The sequence below is a fragment of the Branchiostoma floridae genome, chromosome 8 (assembly GCF_000003815.2).
Source record: "Branchiostoma floridae strain S238N-H82 chromosome 8, Bfl_VNyyK, whole genome shotgun sequence".
Classification (NCBI taxonomy): domain Eukaryota; kingdom Metazoa; phylum Chordata; class Leptocardii; order Amphioxiformes; family Branchiostomatidae; genus Branchiostoma; species Branchiostoma floridae.
In genome coordinates, this window is record NC_049986.1 from 6,811,185 (window position 1) to 6,832,902 (window position 21,718).

The window sequence follows — 21,718 nt, forward strand, 5'->3', positions numbered from 1 at the left end:
CCACGCGCCTGTCATAAGATGAATCCTCAAGGAGACCTAGCTCGTTTGATTGCCAGACGTGGTACAGATAAGAAGGAATATTTCCAAGTCATCGGAGGAACTTTGAAATGCATATTTCTGGCGCCTTGAAATCTGTGAAACTCCCTCCAGACAAGAACTGAAGTGGCTTCCATATTGATGGCATGCCCTGTCAGAATATGATACACCAGATCTTATCATTAGTATTACTCTAGAGAAGAGAAGCATGCTTTTAGATTATACGTCACTTTCGCAGAGTGAAAAGTTTTCCCGCCAGCTTATTCTATCTCTTGTACAAATGTATAATGGAAATGTGGTCATTAGACTATACTAGCGATTTTGAAAACGGCATTGGATATGACTTCTCGCTACTTCACCTTTATTCGTGGGGTAACCTATATCCGTTTATTTAAATAACAGGGTATTTAGGGGTATGACGTCGACGGACGGTGGTTTTAAATGCAGTATTCTTAAATCCAGTATCAGTTTGTTTTGAAGTATTGAAAATATTGCAATTCGTGTGGATACCCCTAAATACCCTGTTATTTAAATAAACGGATATAGGTTACCCCACGAATAAAGGTGAAGTAGCGAGAAGTCATACACAATGCCACAAGCACAAATTACATCCAAGGTTCCGACAGCGTAATGTATTTTCAACAGATAAACGCATAAAGCAAGTAATGGAGCAGATCCTGTAACGTCCGAAAATGATTATCAGTTGTTAATTGAATGCATCAAATGATTATGAAGGTTTATTACATGGGTTTATTAATATTACGCTTCGTTTTGACAAGGTGCTTGATAGCGATTATCTAAGACTCAAATTAAGCCCGTACGTGCAGCCATGCATTATAGCTATGATAATTCAATAATCATTACATAAGGGACTTTCATGTTGGCGCCACCGGTGCTCTCAGCTAGAAAAGAAATCCGTGCATAACCTAATCATAACCTCCCATAGACGAAACTGATCCGTTTTGTCATCTTTTGATTTCAAACATATCCAAAGTTATCCGTACCTTGCGTTGTCTGCATATTACCAAGTTTGAAAAAACAAATGTATGTAACTTCGTAGTACCATTGTCTATAGCAGTTGTTATTGTTTGCCATATATTGTAACTTGCTCGATTGTTGAGCAATTAAATTCATTAATTCGATCATTCATCCATTCATGTATGTAATGATGTTATAATATATTTTGAAGTTACCAGGGCTAGCCCTTGATAACAGTCTCCGGCTAGATAGTTGGGTTGCCGGAGGCTATCAATTTTGATTTTATTTATACGGCTGTATAGAGAGAAATACAGCCGAATAAATCAAATCAAAATTCTTTGTGAGGAATTTATTGGGGAGAAGGATAAAAATATATACATTACTTAATTGCACAGCGGATAATCGCACGGAATCCCAAAATCCCGTGGTGGTGCGGTCCAGTTTAAGAACTTCGCTTTGTTGCACCATTCGGATAATTGCGCGAAATGCACTAGCAAATGGGGCTTGCAATTAAGCGGCTTCCACTGTAGGAGGTCTACGATTCATGATATTTGGCAATGCTCAGTCATGTTCCCCACCCAGCGATATTAGAAGGAGGCACTATCTAGATTACTTCCCTGCACTTTGTTGATCCCACCAGGCTCCAATCATTCATGCACGGACACGCCGTACGTAGCAGCACACGGCTGATGTGAATGCCGAGTAACACATTATAACAGATACCAAGAGCTTTTTACATGATACAGCACGAACGCACTCACTCGGGTCTTGTGATTGAACAGTACTGACGCGAATACAGAACATCCCGATGTCAATGACCGAAGACAAAACTCTGAGAACATGCATTTTTTTCGATATCTCAAAGGGGTCAAAGACTAAGGGTGCTATCTCACTGCACTTGGGTCACTTGTACGGCACGGTGGGGTTCGTTCACTACGGCAATGTTTTGTTATTTTCGCCATTTTTCAATGATTTAGATATTGCGTGATACTTAAAAGTATGACTTAGAAGACAACGAAATACACAAAAAGGGAAGAAAATTCGTTCTTTATCTCTGAAATTCGTTGAGTAATCTTTAAACCTTGCAGTGCCGCGTCGGTGCCTCAAGTGCAGTGAGATATCACCTTTAGTCCGACTGAATCCGCACAGAGCCCCGTACCAGTGTTTGCATTTAAGGGTGAATGTGAAAACAGCTTTGGGATGTCCCTGTAGCTCAACTGGTAGCCCCATATTTGAGCTATTCAGGCTCTAATTAGTTGGTAACTTGGTTCATTCCTAGGAAGGGTAGCTCGGTTGGGGTTGCACCCATCTTTCGGAATGGACGTAAAATTTGGGTCCAGTGTTCGATGAGGTGCCTCGAGCAGGTTAGAGGTAATGGGCTAGCAACCCCTCCCTGTAAGTGTAAAGATAAACCCTGCTCCTAAAAACAGCAAGGAAACACGCTGCCCTAATTGTATTATAGTCTGTAAATACCAGCTGTAAAGATTTCATATAGTTTGTACGTCCAGCTTTAAAGTCTTAAAGTCGAGGAAAATTAGCTACCTACAAATTATCATACGATAGCTAATGGACTGATTTATCTATTTATTTATTAAGCTTAAGATTCTTCAAATACAGGGGAAGGTAATACTATATTGACAGAACAGTTTTTTTGTTAGAAGACGACTTTTCAAGGCCGCCAAGGAAGTATCCAAGTATCCCTGTGTGACCCTAGGTATAGGCACTACTAGGGTCTGAAACTAGAAGAACGAACGAGGAATAGTCGTCCGGAAAGATTGATTATTTGAAAGCCTTTAATCATGCAGGCGGATCGGTCGTTTCTGGGTCACACGCTGGAATGCTAACTGGTTTTCCGTCCGTCCAATGAGGGTCTTAATTCATGAATTCGTTATATTTCAAACCTCAACAGAAGCTAACAGATCTAATAAGCTCGATTTTGATATTTTAGAGTAATTTCATTTTGTCTCCAATAATGTTTTACTTACGGGGAAAGGGATAAAATCAATACAAGCCACAATCATCAGATATAATGACACAGGAAAATTGATATCGAAGATCGCGGGTTATACCCACCTGAGAGCAATCTACAGTGACCTACATACCGGTGATGCGTATCCTCCAGGGAAAGATGGGTATTATCAATCTGCTCGTGAAGCTGCTAAATCGGGCAACCCATCATTGCCTATGGCCAGTGGCCTGAGATGGTATTTCAGACATCTTTATCTAGGTTGTAAGTTTTGTTTTCATTGGGTATCCGACCGTATGCACACGTATAAACCATTCTATACCTGTCAATATAATATTGCTAGTACGCATGCATGCTCGTTGACGAGTTCCTTCATAACGATTTCATAATGGCCTAAAGCTTGCCTACAACGATAACGGGAATGTTGGTCCTTCACGTACGCATATCATTCGAATATTGAATTTACGTTCCGTCAATACTGGTAAATTTTGCATTGACATGCTGACAGTCGTGGTATATGGGTTTTATCTGATATGGTGGGCAACGAAAAGCACTAAAACTTTATCTATCGTATATCAACTCTGTAAGGGTTAGGTCCCATTCCCGAAACGGGGCCTGGCCGGGATGTTTGTAGAAACGAAAAATAAAATTTTTACCAAAGAACACAGTACACAAATTATGCTCCTAATTTCGGTCACGTTTTGTGCTACCCGGCTGGGCCACGGGTTGGGACTTGGGACCTAGGCCTGAGCTGTGTATGAAGCTGTTTGTAGTTAGAAACGACAATTGTATTGATCTACTGTACATCGAATCTTTGCGATGTGAGTGAGCCGTAAGCCTTGGGGATGATCTGGTACTGAAAAACTTTGTTATGTATCAGAAGTAGGTAACATTTGACGTTCATGCTTTCAAATAATATTTTCACGTTTTCAAATAATATAGTGATCTGTGAATGAAAAGTCATAAAACTGTACGTCAAATCTCCGAGTCTTGAGTAAACCTGCGTTGTGGATTACCATCATGACTACCGTGCTCAACTATAGCCCGAGATTTTACAGGATAGGGATGTTATATCACCCACTAATAGTGTAGACAAGATCTTTGAATGTATAATGACAAAGTCGTACTTCTATAGATATTTCATTGATATCATAAAGCATACTAACAAGTTATGGACTTACACGCCCTAAAGCACACTGGTACGCATATTACACGTTATATCTTCCTCCTGGAAAATGCAACATCCCGCCACAATACAATTGCAACATTATGAACCTAAATCTCCCGGAGAAGATGATGACGGTGCTTTCAGATTTATTTGCAATTGAAGGTCGCATATGAAGCCTGAAGCCATCCGGTACGCTGTCGTATTATTCTAATACACGAATCTTTTCTACTCTATTTGTGTTGTCCTGAAAGGTTTTCAACATTAGGACCATGAGTGTTCAAGATCACCTTCATTGTGTATTTTTCATTTGTTTCTTTCTGAAAGAAACTCAGGCTAAATCTACTTCTCTACACATCTGTCTCGCTCATCCGGCCTTGACTTTCCCATTTACTACATAAATCGATCAGTAGTGAGGTAAAGATGGTAGGTATCTCACTGCAGTTGCGTCACGCTTGCGTCGCTGCGGGGTTTGAAAGACACTCAACAAATTTCAGAGATAAAGAACTATTTGTTTTTCCTTGTGTATTTTGTCGTCTTCTAAGTCATACTTTTACATATTACGCAATATCAAAATTATAAAGCAATCGGAGAAAATAACAAAACAGTGACGCAGTGAACGAACTCCACAGTGACGCAAGCTTGACGCAAGTGCTGTGAGATACTTCCTTAACCGTGGGCATAATGAACTTAATAGGGATAAATTATCTACTGGACTATACTAAAGGATATAGATTTACTCGGAAAGTTTCTATTACAACATCTATGACGTGGTTCTATGAGAAATAGGATACAAAGGACCGGTGCTATCATTTTGTCAAAAAGAAATATTTGATTACAATCTTCGGGTAAGATTAATGACAATGATCAAAATAGACTGACTTGAAATTCATGCATGATTGAGAGATTACAAAAATATACATGTGTTTTTCGGTGGATTGTACGTATATAGACAACGAGATTGTGCAGACAATATTACTTAATGCATGAATTATTGAATGTAATTTCGTACACATTTTGTCAAAAACAAATGAATTATTTCCTAATGAATGTAAAATTCATGCCACCTTTATGGCAGAATTTTTCTCCTTGGACAAAAGGACGTAATGTAACTACATCTACTGACATGTGGTAATCCTTGTTTGTTAAACGACAGTACATACCTAATAAATGCCTAAGAATCTACTTTAAGTTGTGGAAAGTCCACCAAACATTCTCTACACATCCCTGTGTCTGTGAGCACAGTTTAATCAAGAATGTCTGGCTGAATTGTCTTGGCATTTGGTAGGTGTTAGTAAGACGAAACCGTAAAGATTGTGGGACCCCTAGTTATATATTCAGTAATGCAGTCCATAAAGCTTTTACGTTATATAATGTACAATACACAGCGCATCTCCCGTCTATTTACGACATACGGGAAATTTACTGGAACATTTTACAGTTTTGAACACCACCCACGGGTACACAATTACCCACCCAAATACCCGGGAGAAACCGTGCACTTTGTTCATGTCTGTGCTATACTCCCTTTGAGCTGAAAGACAAATTACCATTCACAGCCTTTCCGATTCACGGTAATTGGAAAATTGCCCAGACCCCGAGCGAGACTGCTTATTTGATTTGCTTCAAAACACTGTAAGTTAAGTTCATCCTCATTCATGAAAGGATTTCTGGTTGCAACAGTTTAATCCTACGACAGGCCTGTTACAGGTAGTCTGTGTAATTTGATATCAATCAAATATCACCCAAAGCCATTTGCGTAGTCCCCATTTAGGACTAATTTGGAACATCGCGACATGAATGTGAAATTTGTGACTTTGAACAACCCAGATGAGTCGAGAACACCGTATGGCCATGGGGTGCACCGGTTAACATCATAACTTAAAAGCAATATATAAATTGTGTTTGAATTTCTGCTTTGAGCTGCGACACTAAATTTAACGACATCCAAGGCAGTGTCTTTTTGGCAAACTTTAGACAACCTTTACTCGCGTACGTTCAGTATTGTGCTATTCTTGTCTATAAAAATATAGTATAAACTAAAATTCACATGACATGACATAATATACTAGTAATATACAGAACATAACACAAAGAGAATTGAAATTAACGAAGATAATTATATTGATTAAACACGCAAGAAGCCAAAAAATATACAATTTTGGTTTCAAAATGCCCTCAAAGTGCCATAAAATCAATTCTGGGCAGAACTTGATATGCCTCTATATCTGTTTCTGTTTAGAATACACTCAACTGCATGTGTACCAAATGTGGTGCTTTTAGACAAATTTGCACAATTTTTCAGCTATGCCGCTGGATTATAGCCTAAAGGCAACAAAAAAGGCCACAAGATTGACCTAAGCCTGCTATAGGAGTTATGCATTTTTCCTTCCACATCAAAAGAGATATGTTTTTTAATAATCAGTCACGCGAACTCCCCGCATGTGAACGTGAACCATACATTGGGTGGACGTACTAATAGGCAATTAGCTATAGATCAAGTTATTTTTCAACTGGCGGTTGTGGCGTACGGGTCACATAGGAAACCTTGATCACTGTATTAATGGTGTTGTGAATATTGTTTAATTTCTTTTGTTTACATATTAACTTTCAGATATCTGACATTGGAAGCCTAAGAATACTTCAACTTGTGAGGATCCCCCACCGAGCTCTCATACAGTTGCACAGCTATATTTAATTGTGCAAAACTCTCTGCAAGCCCAAGCATCCAAATTTTCGATTCCTCATCTACGAGGGGCGTGCAATAAGTAATGGTCCTGACCCATTTCCCATAGTAGGAGATTCATTAAACTTGGCACAGTTGTTAGTCCTTTTCTACATAGGAACCACCCAGAGTTATGCATTTCTCCCATCGTTTGATGCAGCTCTGGACACCGTTTTTGTAGAACACCCTAGGTTGGTCCTCCAACCACGTCGTAACTTCAGAAATCAAGGCTGCATCATCTTGGAAACGCTTTCCTTTCAAAAACAACTTCATGGCTGGGAAGAGATGAAAGTCAGAGGGTGCAAGGTCAGGAGAGTAAGGGGGGTGGGGGAGGATTTCATAGCCACACGCCCGTGCTTCTGATCTGGCGACATGCGAGTTGTGGACCGGAGCGTTGTCCTGCAGGAGGAGGATACCTTTGCTGATCTTGCCCCGCCTCTTGATTTTGATAGCTTCCCTTAATTTCGTCAAAAGTGAAGCGTAGTAGGCCCCTGTAATTGTGGTACCCTTTGCTAGGAACTCTGTCATCACCACTCCGTCCTGGTCCCCGAAGACTGTGAGCATGACCTTGCCAGCAGAGGGCTGCACCCTTGCCTTCTTTGGAGGTGGTGAGTCCGAGTGCTTCCACTGCTTTGACTGGGCTTTGGTCTCTGGATCATAGTGATGGACCCAAGTTTCATCCTGTGTAATCAGTCTTTTGAAAAAGTTTGACTCATCTTCTTGGCACATCTCCAAATTCATCCTCGAGCACTCGACGCGTTCTTGCTTCTGGAAAGGTGTCAGCAACCTGGGAATCCATCTGGCAGACACCTTTTGCATATGCAAATGCTTATGAATGATAGTTTCCACAGACCCTGTACTAATCTTGACCTCTTGGGCTATTTGGCGAACAGTAATGCGACGATCTTCCAAAATGGCTGCCTCAACTTGACGGACAGATGACTCATCAATGGCAGAACAGGGACGACCAGGTCTGGGAGCTGTTTCCACAGATTTCCGGCCATGTTTGAACTCACGATGCCAGCGTTTTACAAGGCCATATGATGGGGCATCATCACCATACGTTTCTTTCATTTCATCAAAAGTCTCCTTTGGTGTGCGTCCTTTCAAATACAAAAACCGGATCACTGCGCGACACTCAACTGGCTCCATTTTACTTCTGACTCAGTTCAAACACATGTAAATCAGTAACCACAATTAGTTCACAGCTGTATTTTGCAACATAACCCATAGAGATATAAATCATTACACATGCAAAATTTCATGTAGATCAGACAACTGGAAGTTGGTCAGGACCATTACTTATTGCACGCCCAATGCGTTTGGGAATCTTATCTAAAGACTAAACAGCAGTGAAACCTTTCTATCCATATCTATGTATTTCTGGCACGTTTCAGGCTAGCAAAAGACTTGGAATTGTGGCGATGTGTCGACAGTTTAAAGCAGCTTTATTGCGAACAAACGACGTAACAATCACTGTTAGGATATTGGAAAGCTTTGTTGCATTATACGAGAATTATAGTAACCACCTTTCAAAGGGCTTCGGAGGAGAAGCACCAAAACTAAGCCTGTTACCACGCAGTGTTGACAACTCATGTGTCCAACGTCAGATAACGTTAACGTTAATGGGCGATGACAAATTCGTAAGCTGGACAAATCCAACCTAAAGACGGGTGACGTTCACTACGCTGCCTGGGGATCATGGTCAATACTGTCAACGTCATAGATGAGGGATCGTCCTTCACTATCGTTGTGTCACCTCAATCAAAATCTAAAAGAGCATTCATTTGTAGACCTCTACTTAAAGACCTTTATTGTTCGGCACATACTGGATTCAGTACAGGTCACAACAAATACAATAATAATGTCAATACATTCGTACATTGCAATGCTAATACAGAATTATAAGCTGCTAGTGAATTCGACTTTTCCTACCGTCAAAGTGATGGTAAACTTGTTATTTCATAACCAAAAATTTTCTCATTACAAATATGGTTTTGTCTTTATTATTTAAATCAATTGGGGAAACAAAGATTATAATGTGATAAGTCCCAAATTGCCTCTGAAAATTGATACAAATGAAATCATTTTTCATTTCAAGGATAACGTAATATATAGAATATTCCTTGCTGTTTATTTTCATATTCTTCATATGATTGATTGACATTCTATCAAAATGTCATTCATGAGTCGACACATACATGTAATATAAAAATACACATTCCAATGATGAACAGAAATTCGATTTATCGACGCTGTGTCCTCTGTGCCAGATTGGTGATTGGGTTCTATATAGCAGATTCTCTTGCAGTCTAAGTGCACTTACGCCTTCTGGCGCTTCAGTATAGCATGATGTAACAGTACCAGACAAGTCGACATTAAGAGATCCAGGTATGGATGCACAAGGTGATTTACCTTTGGTCTTCCTGGAAACTTGCGGTTTTCGACCGATGACTCATGTCGTCTTCCTCTTCCTTTGGAAGTGACCGCTATCAACCAGCTGTTAATTCTGTCACTTGTAAATGAAGGGAAGCGAGGTCACCAGCCCAAGTTCACGTATTCAGATAAGTTCGGAGGCCATTGACACAAAAGTGTCAATAGTGGGGGCTTCAACAGCAAGTTCCTGTCCCTGACTGTACGTGGCAAGAAGGAAGACTTGCGGTACACTGTTCTACCGTCGGGTTATACAAACTGCTGGTCGTGAGAGCGTGTCGGCTTGGTCGACTGTATTGTAGAGCCCCTTGTTTTACTAGCATGTCCAACATGGCCCGTCTCTACATAGTTCATCACACTTCATGCGTACGAAACGGAAGTTCAAACGTCAGTGGTACCAGATGTTACGGATGCTTTCGTATCTGATATTCTTGAAATATCCCCATCGTTATAAGCCTGCAGTGGTTGCGGATACGGAATAGCATTCCTGTAATATATGCGCTGTTGAGTCGAGAAAAAGCTGCATTGCGTAATTTCCAAGCAGATCGTACAATGTCATAAGATAGTACCAAACTGGCCAAGGAGTGTAGTCAGCCAAGAAGTGTCCGGTAGCGAAACACACCCCTTATCCGGCTTCACTCCTCTAACAGCTGCAGCTTTTGTCTTGACACTATCTTGTGCTACCGTTGGATCTGCTTGGAGATAAGCATTGTGTAGTATTTTTTTTCCTTTTGCATTGTGTTGAAAGCTTTGTCACTTGAAAAAAATGACGAGAACCGCAAAAACTGCACCACATATGAACCTTCTCTTCTGGTAAAAGAACTGTCAAGATTACTTCACACATCCCAAGACCAGGATCAGTATCTATAGCTTTTTGCACCACGGGAGTAAGCACGAGCTATGGTTAGTTAAGTATACATCAATACCCTGAGATCTAGAGGCATTTTGGGAATCACCCGATGGACTTGACAACTGCCATATTGCCGTATTGCCACGCTCTGGAGACCTAAAGCAGAAATCGATCTGTAGAATGACATGTAGAAGTACAGTAGAAGCCAGTTAATTGCACACCGGATAAACGCACACTTCTGTTAAGTGCGCGGCATCCCAAAACCGATGCGGTTCAGCTGGATAACTTTGCATTATTGCACCAGCCGGATTATTGCACGAAATACGCTGGCAAATAGGCTGTGCAATAAAACGGCTTCTGCAAAAACGACACGTTAAACGTTTCTGTAACTCTGAAGATAGTTATGGATCTCAATTCATGATCATGCATTTGGGAAATGGTACCGTCGTCATCGCAGACATTTATATAAAGATATCGTCACACTTTGTTAGGTTTAACCTTTCTGTTTTTTGATAATTGCATCCCTTGTGGTCTCATTAGTGGCTTGTAATCTAGTTATTATCAGGGCATGAAGATGCCTGGCGTTTCTGATACAAGGAAACACAAGTGAAGCCATTAATCATATACTCAAGTGTTATTGAGACTCTTTCACGCATTTGATACAGATCAACACTCTCGTAGCTGCCTTTGTAAGTTAAATTTTAAGTACAGAACTTTCTTATTCCATTGATTACTCTCTAAGTACGTCTTTGGAGAAGGTATTTTTTGTTTGTATTGAGTACCCGGTAAACCGGCCTACTAAATTAAAGTAGCACACCATACCAGGTTTGTACGGAACAGTACAAGCTTCATATCCAGACAGGTTTATTTGATCCACTCACACTGGAAAGGGCCCCTACTCTTTTCGATAAGTTATAAGTGTCTGGGGCCGCGTAGCACAGTGGTAGTGTATTCGGCCCGTGACCGAGAGGTCGCCGGTTCGAATCCGCCTGCCGTGTTGCCGGTATTGTGCCCTTGGGAAAGGCACTTTACACGACTTTCCTCACTTTACTCAAGTGAAAATGAGTCGTCCCTCGGATAGGACGTTATAAAATGGAGGTCCGTGTTTGGGGAGAGCCACACCCCGGGCACGTAAAAGAACCCGCCACATGTGCGATGGTGCGATGTGAGCGTATCAAACCATTCCGGCCAAAATGGGGTAGGGAATTTCCCGAGCAGCCTCGTAACCCCTGCTTCGCCTATTGAGTCAGTGAAGTCAAGCTTGCTTAAGCTTGATGTTTCTGACTTAGGGAGAAGAGAAGCTGCTACAGTTATCGCTATGGGCCGCTCTTCATCACCATGATGGTAACATCAGGCCCTACGAACCTGATTTAGAAAAAAAAAGTTCGGTTTTTTTTTTAACATGCTTGAGGCGTGGCTCTCCTCAACACGGGACCTCCATTAAACATCCTATCCTAGGGACGGCACTTACCGAAGCTAGGTACTCATTTCCACCTGAGTGAGGTGAGGAAATTCGTGTTAAGTGACTTTCTCAATGGCACAAGATCGGTGGCACGTCAACGGATTCGAACCCAGAACCTATGGGTTGTGATCGAACACCCTGCCGATTGCGCCACACAACCCCACATCCATCAAAGTGTTGTCAAATAGTTGACTTTGTAGCAAGTTCGTCAATATACTAGTACGCTACAGGGGTGTCCCAAGGGCGTGGATACAACAGTCAGGTCAAGAATTGGCAGTCAAATCAGTAAGGATATGAACCCACAGATTTTAATTAGATTCTCTTTGAATCCCTACCATCGGCATGGAGACGTACTTGTGCCGGGAAAGCATCTTATTGACCTTTTCTGAGTATGCAAGGATCGCCCTCTATGAATGTTTACACGCAATCAATAGCCTCCTCCGTTGGTAGCTGTCACTGGTAACAAATACGCATCGCACTGTGTGATATTCTCAAGTCCTTACTGTAAGCATTCAAAAGATATTTCTTGATTTTGAAAAAAAAACCTTTGATAAGTAAATAGATTATATAAGAGGGCTTTCATTTACAAAAACGAGCTCGGTTTCATCATCTAGAGCGTGATCAAATTATTAGTCTCTTTGTTCAAGTTCTTACTGTAAACATTCAAAAGATATTTCTGTACTTTAAAAAAAAAGCTTTTCATATGTAAACAGATGATCTAAAAGGCCTTTCGTTTCAAAAACGAGCTCATTTTGATCATCTAGAGCGTGATTAAGTTATACGCGTTATATCGTGTATCTTTTGGAAGTCCTGCATATTCCAAAAGGTCAGCTTTTCAAAGGCCAGTGCCGCCAGCATTTTTTTCAGAACGGTTAACCTAGTGTTAAGGCATTTGATCAGGTAATTGTCCAAGACCTGTAGCGCCGACGTCTTGTCTACGTGCTAGGAGGCATGCGTAACTTGAATATCTAAAGGTGGTATCTCACTGCATTTGGGGCACCGTCGCGGCACTGGGGTGTGTTATTTTCACCGATTATTTGTATAATTTAGATATTGCGTAATACATAAAAGTATGACCCAGAAGACCATAACATACACAAAACGTTCTTTATCTCTGAAATTTTTTTAGCAATCTTTCTAACCCTGCAGTGCCGCACTGGTGCCCCAAGTGCAGTTAAGTACTACCTCAAGCCTGTAGTCATAAGCAGACATTGGAGCGGTCGAATGCAAAAACAAGATCAGGTCGTATAAATGGTAAATGATGATACTTTTGTCTTGTAACACATAGTTCTGTGCACATTCCATCGGAACAATATTTCCCGTTTTCTAGACCAAAGGAGGAAAAATATCGACTTGAAAGTTTAGTCATGCCTACCACTCTAATCCACAATTTCGGTTTGCCACAATGGCGATTGGAAAGAGAATAAAATAGGGGCTTAGGCAATTCTCATTCATGGTGCTGTTAAGATCCTTGACGGAAAAGAGTCCAACATTCCACAGACAGGCCACTAAATCCAGGTCTTAAGAGATTAAGTCCTTCCCGCGTCCCCCTTTTGGCCCCTGATGGCAATAAAACATCCATCATTCTTTTCAAGCTCTACCTCGTAAAATTACACGGGGTGCAACGTATGCAAATCATCCTCGATAATGGGTCAAAGGACCATTACGGACAGGGCTGCACCGCACTCTAGTTTGCAATAACGTACCTTAACCCTGCATGAAAGCGCATGAACGCAAATGTAAGCCTAAGAGCCAATGTTTTATATGAACACATTTTCCATACCTCGAAAATTCAAGATACGTTTCATGAAGAATGTACTAGTTACGCATGAGAAAGCTTCGATCGTGTCTATGAAATGGAAAACCGCTGCAGTTCTTAGGTAAGCACGCTGTTGCATTTCAGTGATCTCAAGCATGCACACGAATATGTGCCAAATCCTAAACTTATACAATACGTAAACGGTCTTGAAGACAAATTCTTACAGTTAAGAATAATGGTAAGAATTCGTCACGTAGCAGTGTATGAGTTGGAATCCTGTCGTTTACACCTAGAAACAGATAAAGAAGACAGCAATCCAATCAAGTTCAAACGTGTTTTTAAAAATGTAACATACCTGTCTGTCATTGATCCAAGATGACTGTTACAATCATTGAAGCTCTGAAAGACGTAAAGCAACCAGTTCTAATGGGGAAACCCGTTGCAGATCGATGTATCTGTCTGGTCTTTCTCAGCTCAGAGCTCTGGCAAAATGCCAACAATGCGGCAACATGTGCCCGTCTTATGAGCTTTACTCCGGTAGCACTTTAGAAGCAATCATTCATTCTAGTTGTCCGTACAAATCAGGAGACGGGCTTGAGATACAGAAAAAGACGGGCAACAAGCAAGCTTAATCACAGCAGACTTTGAAGGCAGTAGATGGGTTTATTGAACGTCTTCCTTGATCTATTTTTCTGAAAACGTAAAAGAGGAATGCTCATCGTTTATCAACTAACCAGTCAACGTTGACTAATTTCTTGTACCTGGCTGACATGAAAAAAAATGGCGATGTGCCGGGGTAACATTACGTCTTAGGCATGGACCATGCTAAATAGATTAAAGATGCTTCGTTTTTTATATTTCACCCATAATTTTCCTGGTGCAAGTAATGTTATCTTTGCTATGTATGCTGTCTCTACATTCTTGCCTCCGTTATTATCCCTTAAGGCCACAGCAAGTAAATTCTATGGATGACATCCTCTATAGACTGAATGAAGTGAGATGGTGCAAAAAAAGCAAGGTGGGTATATGAAGCAAGATGGCAAAGTTTCAAAATAGACACCATAAACGTTGTAACAAGAATTAAAGTGACAAAATGGCATCACAGCCAATAAGATATTCATTCCTGTTTGCACTAGTGTAGTAAAAGAAGACTGGTATCACTGGCCATGCTGGCAACTACACTCATGGCTAAAGAACGAATTTTCTTACGTTTGTTTATTTTGTTGTCCTCTAAGTTATACTTTTACGTATTAAGAAATATCTAAATTACAAAAATATCGACGAAAATAACACAACAGTGCCGCTGTGAACGAACCCCGCAGGGCCGCACCTGTGCCCCAAGTGCAGTGAGATACCACCTTAAGGTTACTGATTATAAAAATAAAACATCTCGGTGAGATGTTGTGCCGGCTGTCAGCTGTAGAGCCTTCCAGCAACTCCTTATATAGCATTTCACGCTGGATCTATCAACACAATTAGCTATCACATGATTCAGTACAAATATAGACTACTGCGTGACTATAGAATTTAATTAGCTGGCCCATTCATTCCTGTGGAAGTCTCACATAGATAATGATGCCAAAAATGCACTATGGTATTGCCATGCATAGATATCGCGGTCCAAGCATAGAGTATTAAAAGATAAAGAAATAAATAGATAAAGTAGTTTCTATATTGGTCAGGCAAAGATAAAGGTTGTATTATCAAATTTATCATGAAAAGAATACGCACGTGATGTGAACCTTAAAACGCTTAGTAAGGCCACATCAAGTAGATTCTGTGGATGACATCCACGTGCTCATTAATTGCCACCTCATTTCAGAAAAAAAAACTTTTTGTTGTGTTGTAACCTAATAGTTGTATGTAGAATTGACACTAGAGCGATTCGAATTTTTTTTTATTCTTCAGGGGTGGTCAGACAACAAAAATTCACTAGGTTGTGTTGTGATCTGATTGTTTGTAGAATTGACACTAGAGAGGTAGCCTGACTGTAGTTGTAGAAGTGAAATTTGCTAGATAGTTGTAAAAGTGGCACCAATATGAAAGCCATGAGTGTCGATTTTGAAAATCTAACCATCTTGTTTTATTACCCATCTTGTTTTTCTCGCCCTATCCCACATTTATGCAGTCTGCAGAGGATGTCATCCATAACTAGTTGTGGCCATTACTAGTTGTGGCCTAAGTTAAAAGCTCGCTATAGACCACTCGTGTCTGCAGTAAGGGGTCAAAGGCACCTAGGAGTCTATATCCCTTTGATGACGTTGTCTATCTTCGTATAAGAGTTCGTTATAGCTTGAGTGCGTTTTATCCACACATACACACACACACACACACACACTATACACACACGCACACACACACACACACACACACACACACACACACACACACACAAATAAGCTTCCTTGCTACTCATGCAAACATTTGAAAATTTGCCATCTTGTGTCTTTTACCCATCTTGTCTTTTTTACCCTCTCTCATATCATTCAGCCTGTAAAGGATGTCATCCATAGAATTTACTTGCTGTGGCCTAAAAGCTAAATAAATCAAGTCTGAGTGTGTGTTATCTGTAAATTGCGTCTACATTTTACATAACTTTGTATCACTTTACTGCGGAAACGTGCTAATATGATGAAATGTAAACACCATAATGATGAAAAAGACCTGTCATTAGACCATTTTATATTCTCCCTATCCCGTAGATGGGATGGTATTAGCGACTCGACAACATAGAACACAAAGTAATATGATCCATATCTTGTACCCGCGCCTTTCATATCGCTAGTAAAGCCTTGGAAAACAATATTGTGTTTTGAGTTATCCGACTGCCCCAGGCAAAAAAACAACTGCTAATGCTAGTCTATTTTTGGAATGATGGAATTTTCGATATACTATCAAAGTGATGAAGTACAGGACAGACTTTTTATAGACTAAGGCTCTGAACTGTCGATCAAAGAATCGAATCGAATATGTAATAAGGATTGTACTTCTTTATTCATGTACATGTTTCCTAATTTCCGTTATATAAATGGTAAGGAAAAATTCATATTCCTTATGCAACTCGATAAACATGTCTTAAAAAGCGAGAAGAAGTTGAACCTGTATACACTAGCATATAGTAGTCTCTGTAGATATAGAAAGATTTTTTTGTATGAAATTGTGCCTTGTGGCTATGACCTGTACTTTTTTTAGCATAAATGTACAATTTTTTAAGCATAAATGTACAATAAACGTCTTTCATTAAAGTTATATTGATATAACATGTTTCTTGTACAATGCATGTCGGTATGAATAAACTATGATGCTAAAATACATTACACTTTTACATTGTTAAACTTCTTTGTAGGGTGGCTTTCGAAATTTGAAATGAAAAATGAGATTCTAACCAATTTTTCAATTTTTTTAGGACCACACAGAAACATAACATTAACTTTCCAAGGCCTAAGATAACTGCTTCCACACATCACTCAAATGAGTGTCAGTGCTATCAGGAAGATGATGTTATCTCCGTATTAGAGATACTCATTAAGGATACGAACTAAATAGTGTCTAATCCCACCCTAATCTTTTGGAGATAAAGTTGGCTGGAAGACTTGTAAAGGGGGCACCACTTTATCATGAAGCTAAATATAACGTGAAATATGGTTCTTGTTTATGGAAGTCAACCACGGCTGTCTCAGACGCTGACTCATCGAAGGGTAAAATTTGTTGTTGAGCTCAGCAGTTCTCCTATGGAAACCGAGTGGTCGGGTACATTGCAGAAGTTTGACTTTTACGGACACTTTAACTAGCGACTCTGGTATTGATTTTGTGAACCTATAACAAGCAATGTTATTAGATAGGGCTCTATGGGGTGAAATGCGTACTAGCCTGGTCCCGACCTCCGGTCGTTGATGTATGTATGTATAACATGAGCTGAGATATGTCCCGATCTTGTTCATTTTTTGGTCGGTGCCGAATTAAGAAATATGTTTCAGTCCACACACCTAATGGTACCAACATGTGCATCATTTCACACTCTTGTCTGCTACAATGCAACGTCAATTCATAGATTGCTTTTGATGATTTTTTTCCATCTATCTATCCATGCTAGCATCTTACATCTGTTTATTATCTGTTTGATCATTGATATAGTATAATTTCCCACAGGCTGCATTCATATAAATGATTTATGCTGTTTGTTCTGCTTGTGTGCTCAACATAAATGTGACTCCATGGGGAATATAATAACCTAAAGGTAAACAAAACGGCCTTATTAAAAACATGTATCCTACATGCCATACGCATTGTTTGTACAGTCGATTATAACATCATGACAATATGAACATCGTTAATGCATCACTCCACAAGAGTGCGAATATAGGTTACCCAACGGGTAAAGGTGAACTAGCGTTAAGGTGACCGCTGAATGCCACGTTTGTATGGACACATACGTCGTAGGCAATTTTAATATTTTGATGCCTAGAATATTCAAGCAGTGCCAACCACCGACAAGGATCCAGGATAACCTTTTCCTCAACAAGACAGTAAAATTTTGTACGACACACTCACGACTATCCCACGAGTCCCCTAAGTACGGCGGTCGTACAACGAATACAATCTGGTCGATATAGGTATCATGATATACATAGACAATTTATGTACATCTAGCAACATACTTTATGTAACAAACTTCGCCATATTCACCCTGGAATATATTTATTCATGTACGTAAAGTATGGATGTCAGTATTAGGTATCACCAAAATACATATTTGATGTTAATCCGGACCAAATCATTTTCTGTCCGTCGTCTTTCCTAATGCACTAAATCTCATTATATGACAAATTAGTCGACCTTTCGATACAACTACGTGCGTTTAATCCTATCCTGCGCTTCGTAGACAAGTGGGTCATAAGTAGAAGTATTAGTTTGATAGGTTTTCCCTTAGGAAGATTGATAGGGAGGAATTATATACCCGGAGGTACGTTAAACATATTTGATGACAATATCGGGTCCGGCGTCGTTACAGCAAAACACTGATCTGAATGACATTCGAGTACACGTTCGCCACTTGTTACACATTCATGGAATATAAATGGGTGATTATTTAGACTAAAACCAGACATAATGTCTACATATACAAGATTTTGTCATCGTTTCCTCTAAGAATTCAAATACTTACTCGACAATTCATCTTCGTTTCTTGAAAATGATCACCTGGTTACCATGTACCAGTTGTATTTCATCTCAAGATCTAAAGATTTTTCCGTACATCGTGCACCTTGTGAATTACCTGAGCTAATTTAAAGCGCATAAAAGCACCTGTGTCTCCAAATGCATAATACGATCCCATGATTGCCCCGTTCAGCATTGTAATAACGACAACCTACAGTATGGTTATCGCTGGTTGCCTAGCATGGGTTAGCGGTCGTACTCAACAGCTACATCAAATACAATCTGTTACGGAAAGGCCATTCAGTTCTTGGGTCAAACACTATTATTAATCTATGAAGAGAAATGCATTTTTAGAAAATACATTCGACAATATTTCTTCATTCTCCGACCTTGCCAACGGTGGCCCGATAACTGAATAAATGATGAAATGAACAGCATCTTACCCCATCATCGCCAAATATGGAGAACATCAAGTTGACCACGACGGGAACTAGTAGGTATTTCCTCCTGGCTTTCGAGTATACAGTGCGTGTGGTCGAGGTTGTCTGCGATGTGCATACGCCGTATCAGCCCGTACACAAAATACGCGACCGTGAGGCTGAGGTAGTTCACTCCCTTGTGGGATATTTGAGCAAGCCTTGTTCTCTGAACGGCGGTCCTGGCTTATACGTACGGTTTACGAGAAACCTTCTGTACCATTACGCTGCCTAGTCACGGGGGGCAACCATTAACTGTCTTTTAACAGGGAGGCATCGGCGAACTCGTTTTTTTTTTCAATGCACAATTTATAGGCGTTCCCTAAATTTGAACCCGGTAGGTGTTTGCGTGATGTATTTTTACGATGTTTCAAGAAAATAGACTCTATTTTCCTTAATGCCTTTGCCTGAGGAAAATATGTTTTTAAGCCGTTCTGTAAGTGAAGAGAGTTTGGTTATGGCGCCCATAAGGTAACTTATAGCGTCTGTAAAAAGTGTTAGGTCCTGCGATAGATTGTAAAAGGTTTAAATGCGTCACGTTTCAAACCCAACGATTTTTAACGAACATTATTCAAGGATAAAAAATGAGCAGCTTTTAGCTGTGCTTTTTATCCCTAATCTTTGGTGTTTTACGAAATACTGCCTAGATACCAAGGTAATTTTTCTAACGCTTCGGTCATCATAATTTTATAAATTGTTTGGGCGGGACGTCTTTACTGATTGGTAAATTGAGCAGAATGATAAGTGTGATATAATGAAGAAATAATATATTTCCCCCTAGCTGCCAATATCGTGAGCAAATGTCCAACATACGTTTTTATTTCTCCTTGTGTTTGAGAAACTGTGAGAAACAGGAAAGATTGTAATGGCAGTTCACCTTTATCCGCGGAGTAACCTTTATCCGTTGTATATAAAATCGGAGTATTTAGGGATATCAAGTCGATAGACGGTTGTTTCAGACTAGAATGCTACAAAAATATTTCAAACATTGAAACCAACGTCCATCAACAAGATTTCCCGAAATATCTCGTTCTTAAAATCAACGGATATAGGTTACCATATGGATAAAGGTGAACTAGCGTTACATTCTGAGGCAAACATCACCTTATCTGAAACTCAGAACAATTTGAAGCTTCGTTCCACCGGGAATATTCTATTTCGAAGTGATAAAGAGAGATCATTATTTAGCCAAATCCTGGAGACACATGTACACGCACCGTATGCACACAATTTATCATAGATGGTACAATAGCTTCATGCCACGGATAAGCAAACTTAAAGATGGTTTTGAGTTTTGGAGAAAACAGCGAGGCTCTGTTTTATCTCCATATTTTATCTCCATATTTGATAAAACAAACAGAGATGCTATATTTTTATGATTGTTAAGCTACGTGTTTAATGAAAAAACAATACAGATCCTATGTTTTTCATGTTTGTTTCGCTTAGTGTTGATGAAAACAGCAATGCTGTTTTTATGATTGTCAACTTACGTCTCTGATAAAAGAACAGCCATCCTATGTTTTTATTATAGTTTAGCTACATTATTTGATACAAAAACAACGAACCTATGTTTTTATAATTGTTAGGCTTTGTGTTTGATATATTTTCTGTATTTTTATGATTGTTTAGCTACGTGTTTGATAAAAAAAGCGATCCTATGTTTTTACGATTGCTAAGCTACGTGTTTGAAAAAAAATATTTTCACGATTGTTTAGGTACGTGTTTATCAAAATACAGCGATATTATGCTTCCATCATTGCTTAACTACGTGTTTGATTAAAAAAACCGCGATCTATAAATTTTTATGATTGTTTAGCTACGTACGCGTGTTTGATAATAACGATGCTATGTATATGCACATGTTTTATGATTGTATAGCTACGTGTTCAACGTTAACGGGTATGCAGGGCGGTGACCCAGGGTCTCCATGATATCAATTTCTCCAAGCGTGAAGAAGGCCCCCAAAAGACCCACGCCAATTTTCCATAGGGATAATCTGCGTGCCTTGTGTGGAATATCCATGCTCCTTTTCATAACTCTGTGAAGGGCCTCATATGTTCCATATGTATTTGCAATAATACAAGGAAGACGCGCTGCTAACACAGTGCAAAACATACTATGAAGGCGAAGCCCATATAGTTTTTGCTCAAACATGCATGGCCCACAACCCACGATAGGCTTATAGGATGGACTTTGATTACGTCCATGACATGCCCCTGCAATCTCAAACTTAGTCGCTAGGTGGCCCAAACTTACTTCACTTCTTCCTGAGCAAAATATTTATCTTACTTACCTAATTATATCTAATATCCCCAAATCGTGATCATAGCTGTTGAGAAATTCGAACGCGAAGTATCAAAACCGAAAGTTCCGCTGAAATACGAGGAAAGCCCATTGGGGGCCCAAAATCTAATCAATTTCAGCTTTAGTCACACCCCACAAATACACCAAATATGAAATCAATCAATCCGGCCGTCCTTTAGTCATCTTGTTCACAGACACACAGACACACTGATACACAGACACAAACACTAGTGAAAATGTATTCATGGAGGTAATAAGACCTACCTCTGATTCTTCAGATCTGTTATGTTAACAATAAAGATACGTTAAGGTGGTAAAGCCTCTGCCGGGGCTACTTGCAAGTACATGCAATATGATAGTTAGATAAATAACGTAGAACAATATAGCATGTGACTACTCTAGTGAAC

The 21,718-nt window shown here is 39.8% G+C and overlaps 1 protein-coding gene across 11 annotated transcripts in view; it reads right to left on the reverse strand.

The window, feature by feature from the left end:
• The window catches only part of LOC118421649 (potassium channel subfamily T member 2-like), a 151,816-nt gene that overhangs the window by 110,464 nt on the left and 19,634 nt on the right, over positions 1 to 21,718 (reverse strand). Inside the window, exon 1 of one of the 11 annotated variants that reach the window (XM_035829074.1) lies at positions 18,975 to 19,208. The exons of 9 other annotated variants lie outside the window; for them this stretch is intronic. In XM_035829074.1, coding sequence (XP_035684967.1) covers positions 18,975 to 18,982 — 8 coding nt within the window. In that variant the 5' untranslated portion in view covers positions 18,983 to 19,208. Of the gene's footprint in view, positions 1 to 13,729; positions 13,846 to 18,974; positions 19,209 to 21,718 lie in introns of those variants that run through there. One more of the 11 variants, XM_035829073.1, reaches the window with a different exon arrangement.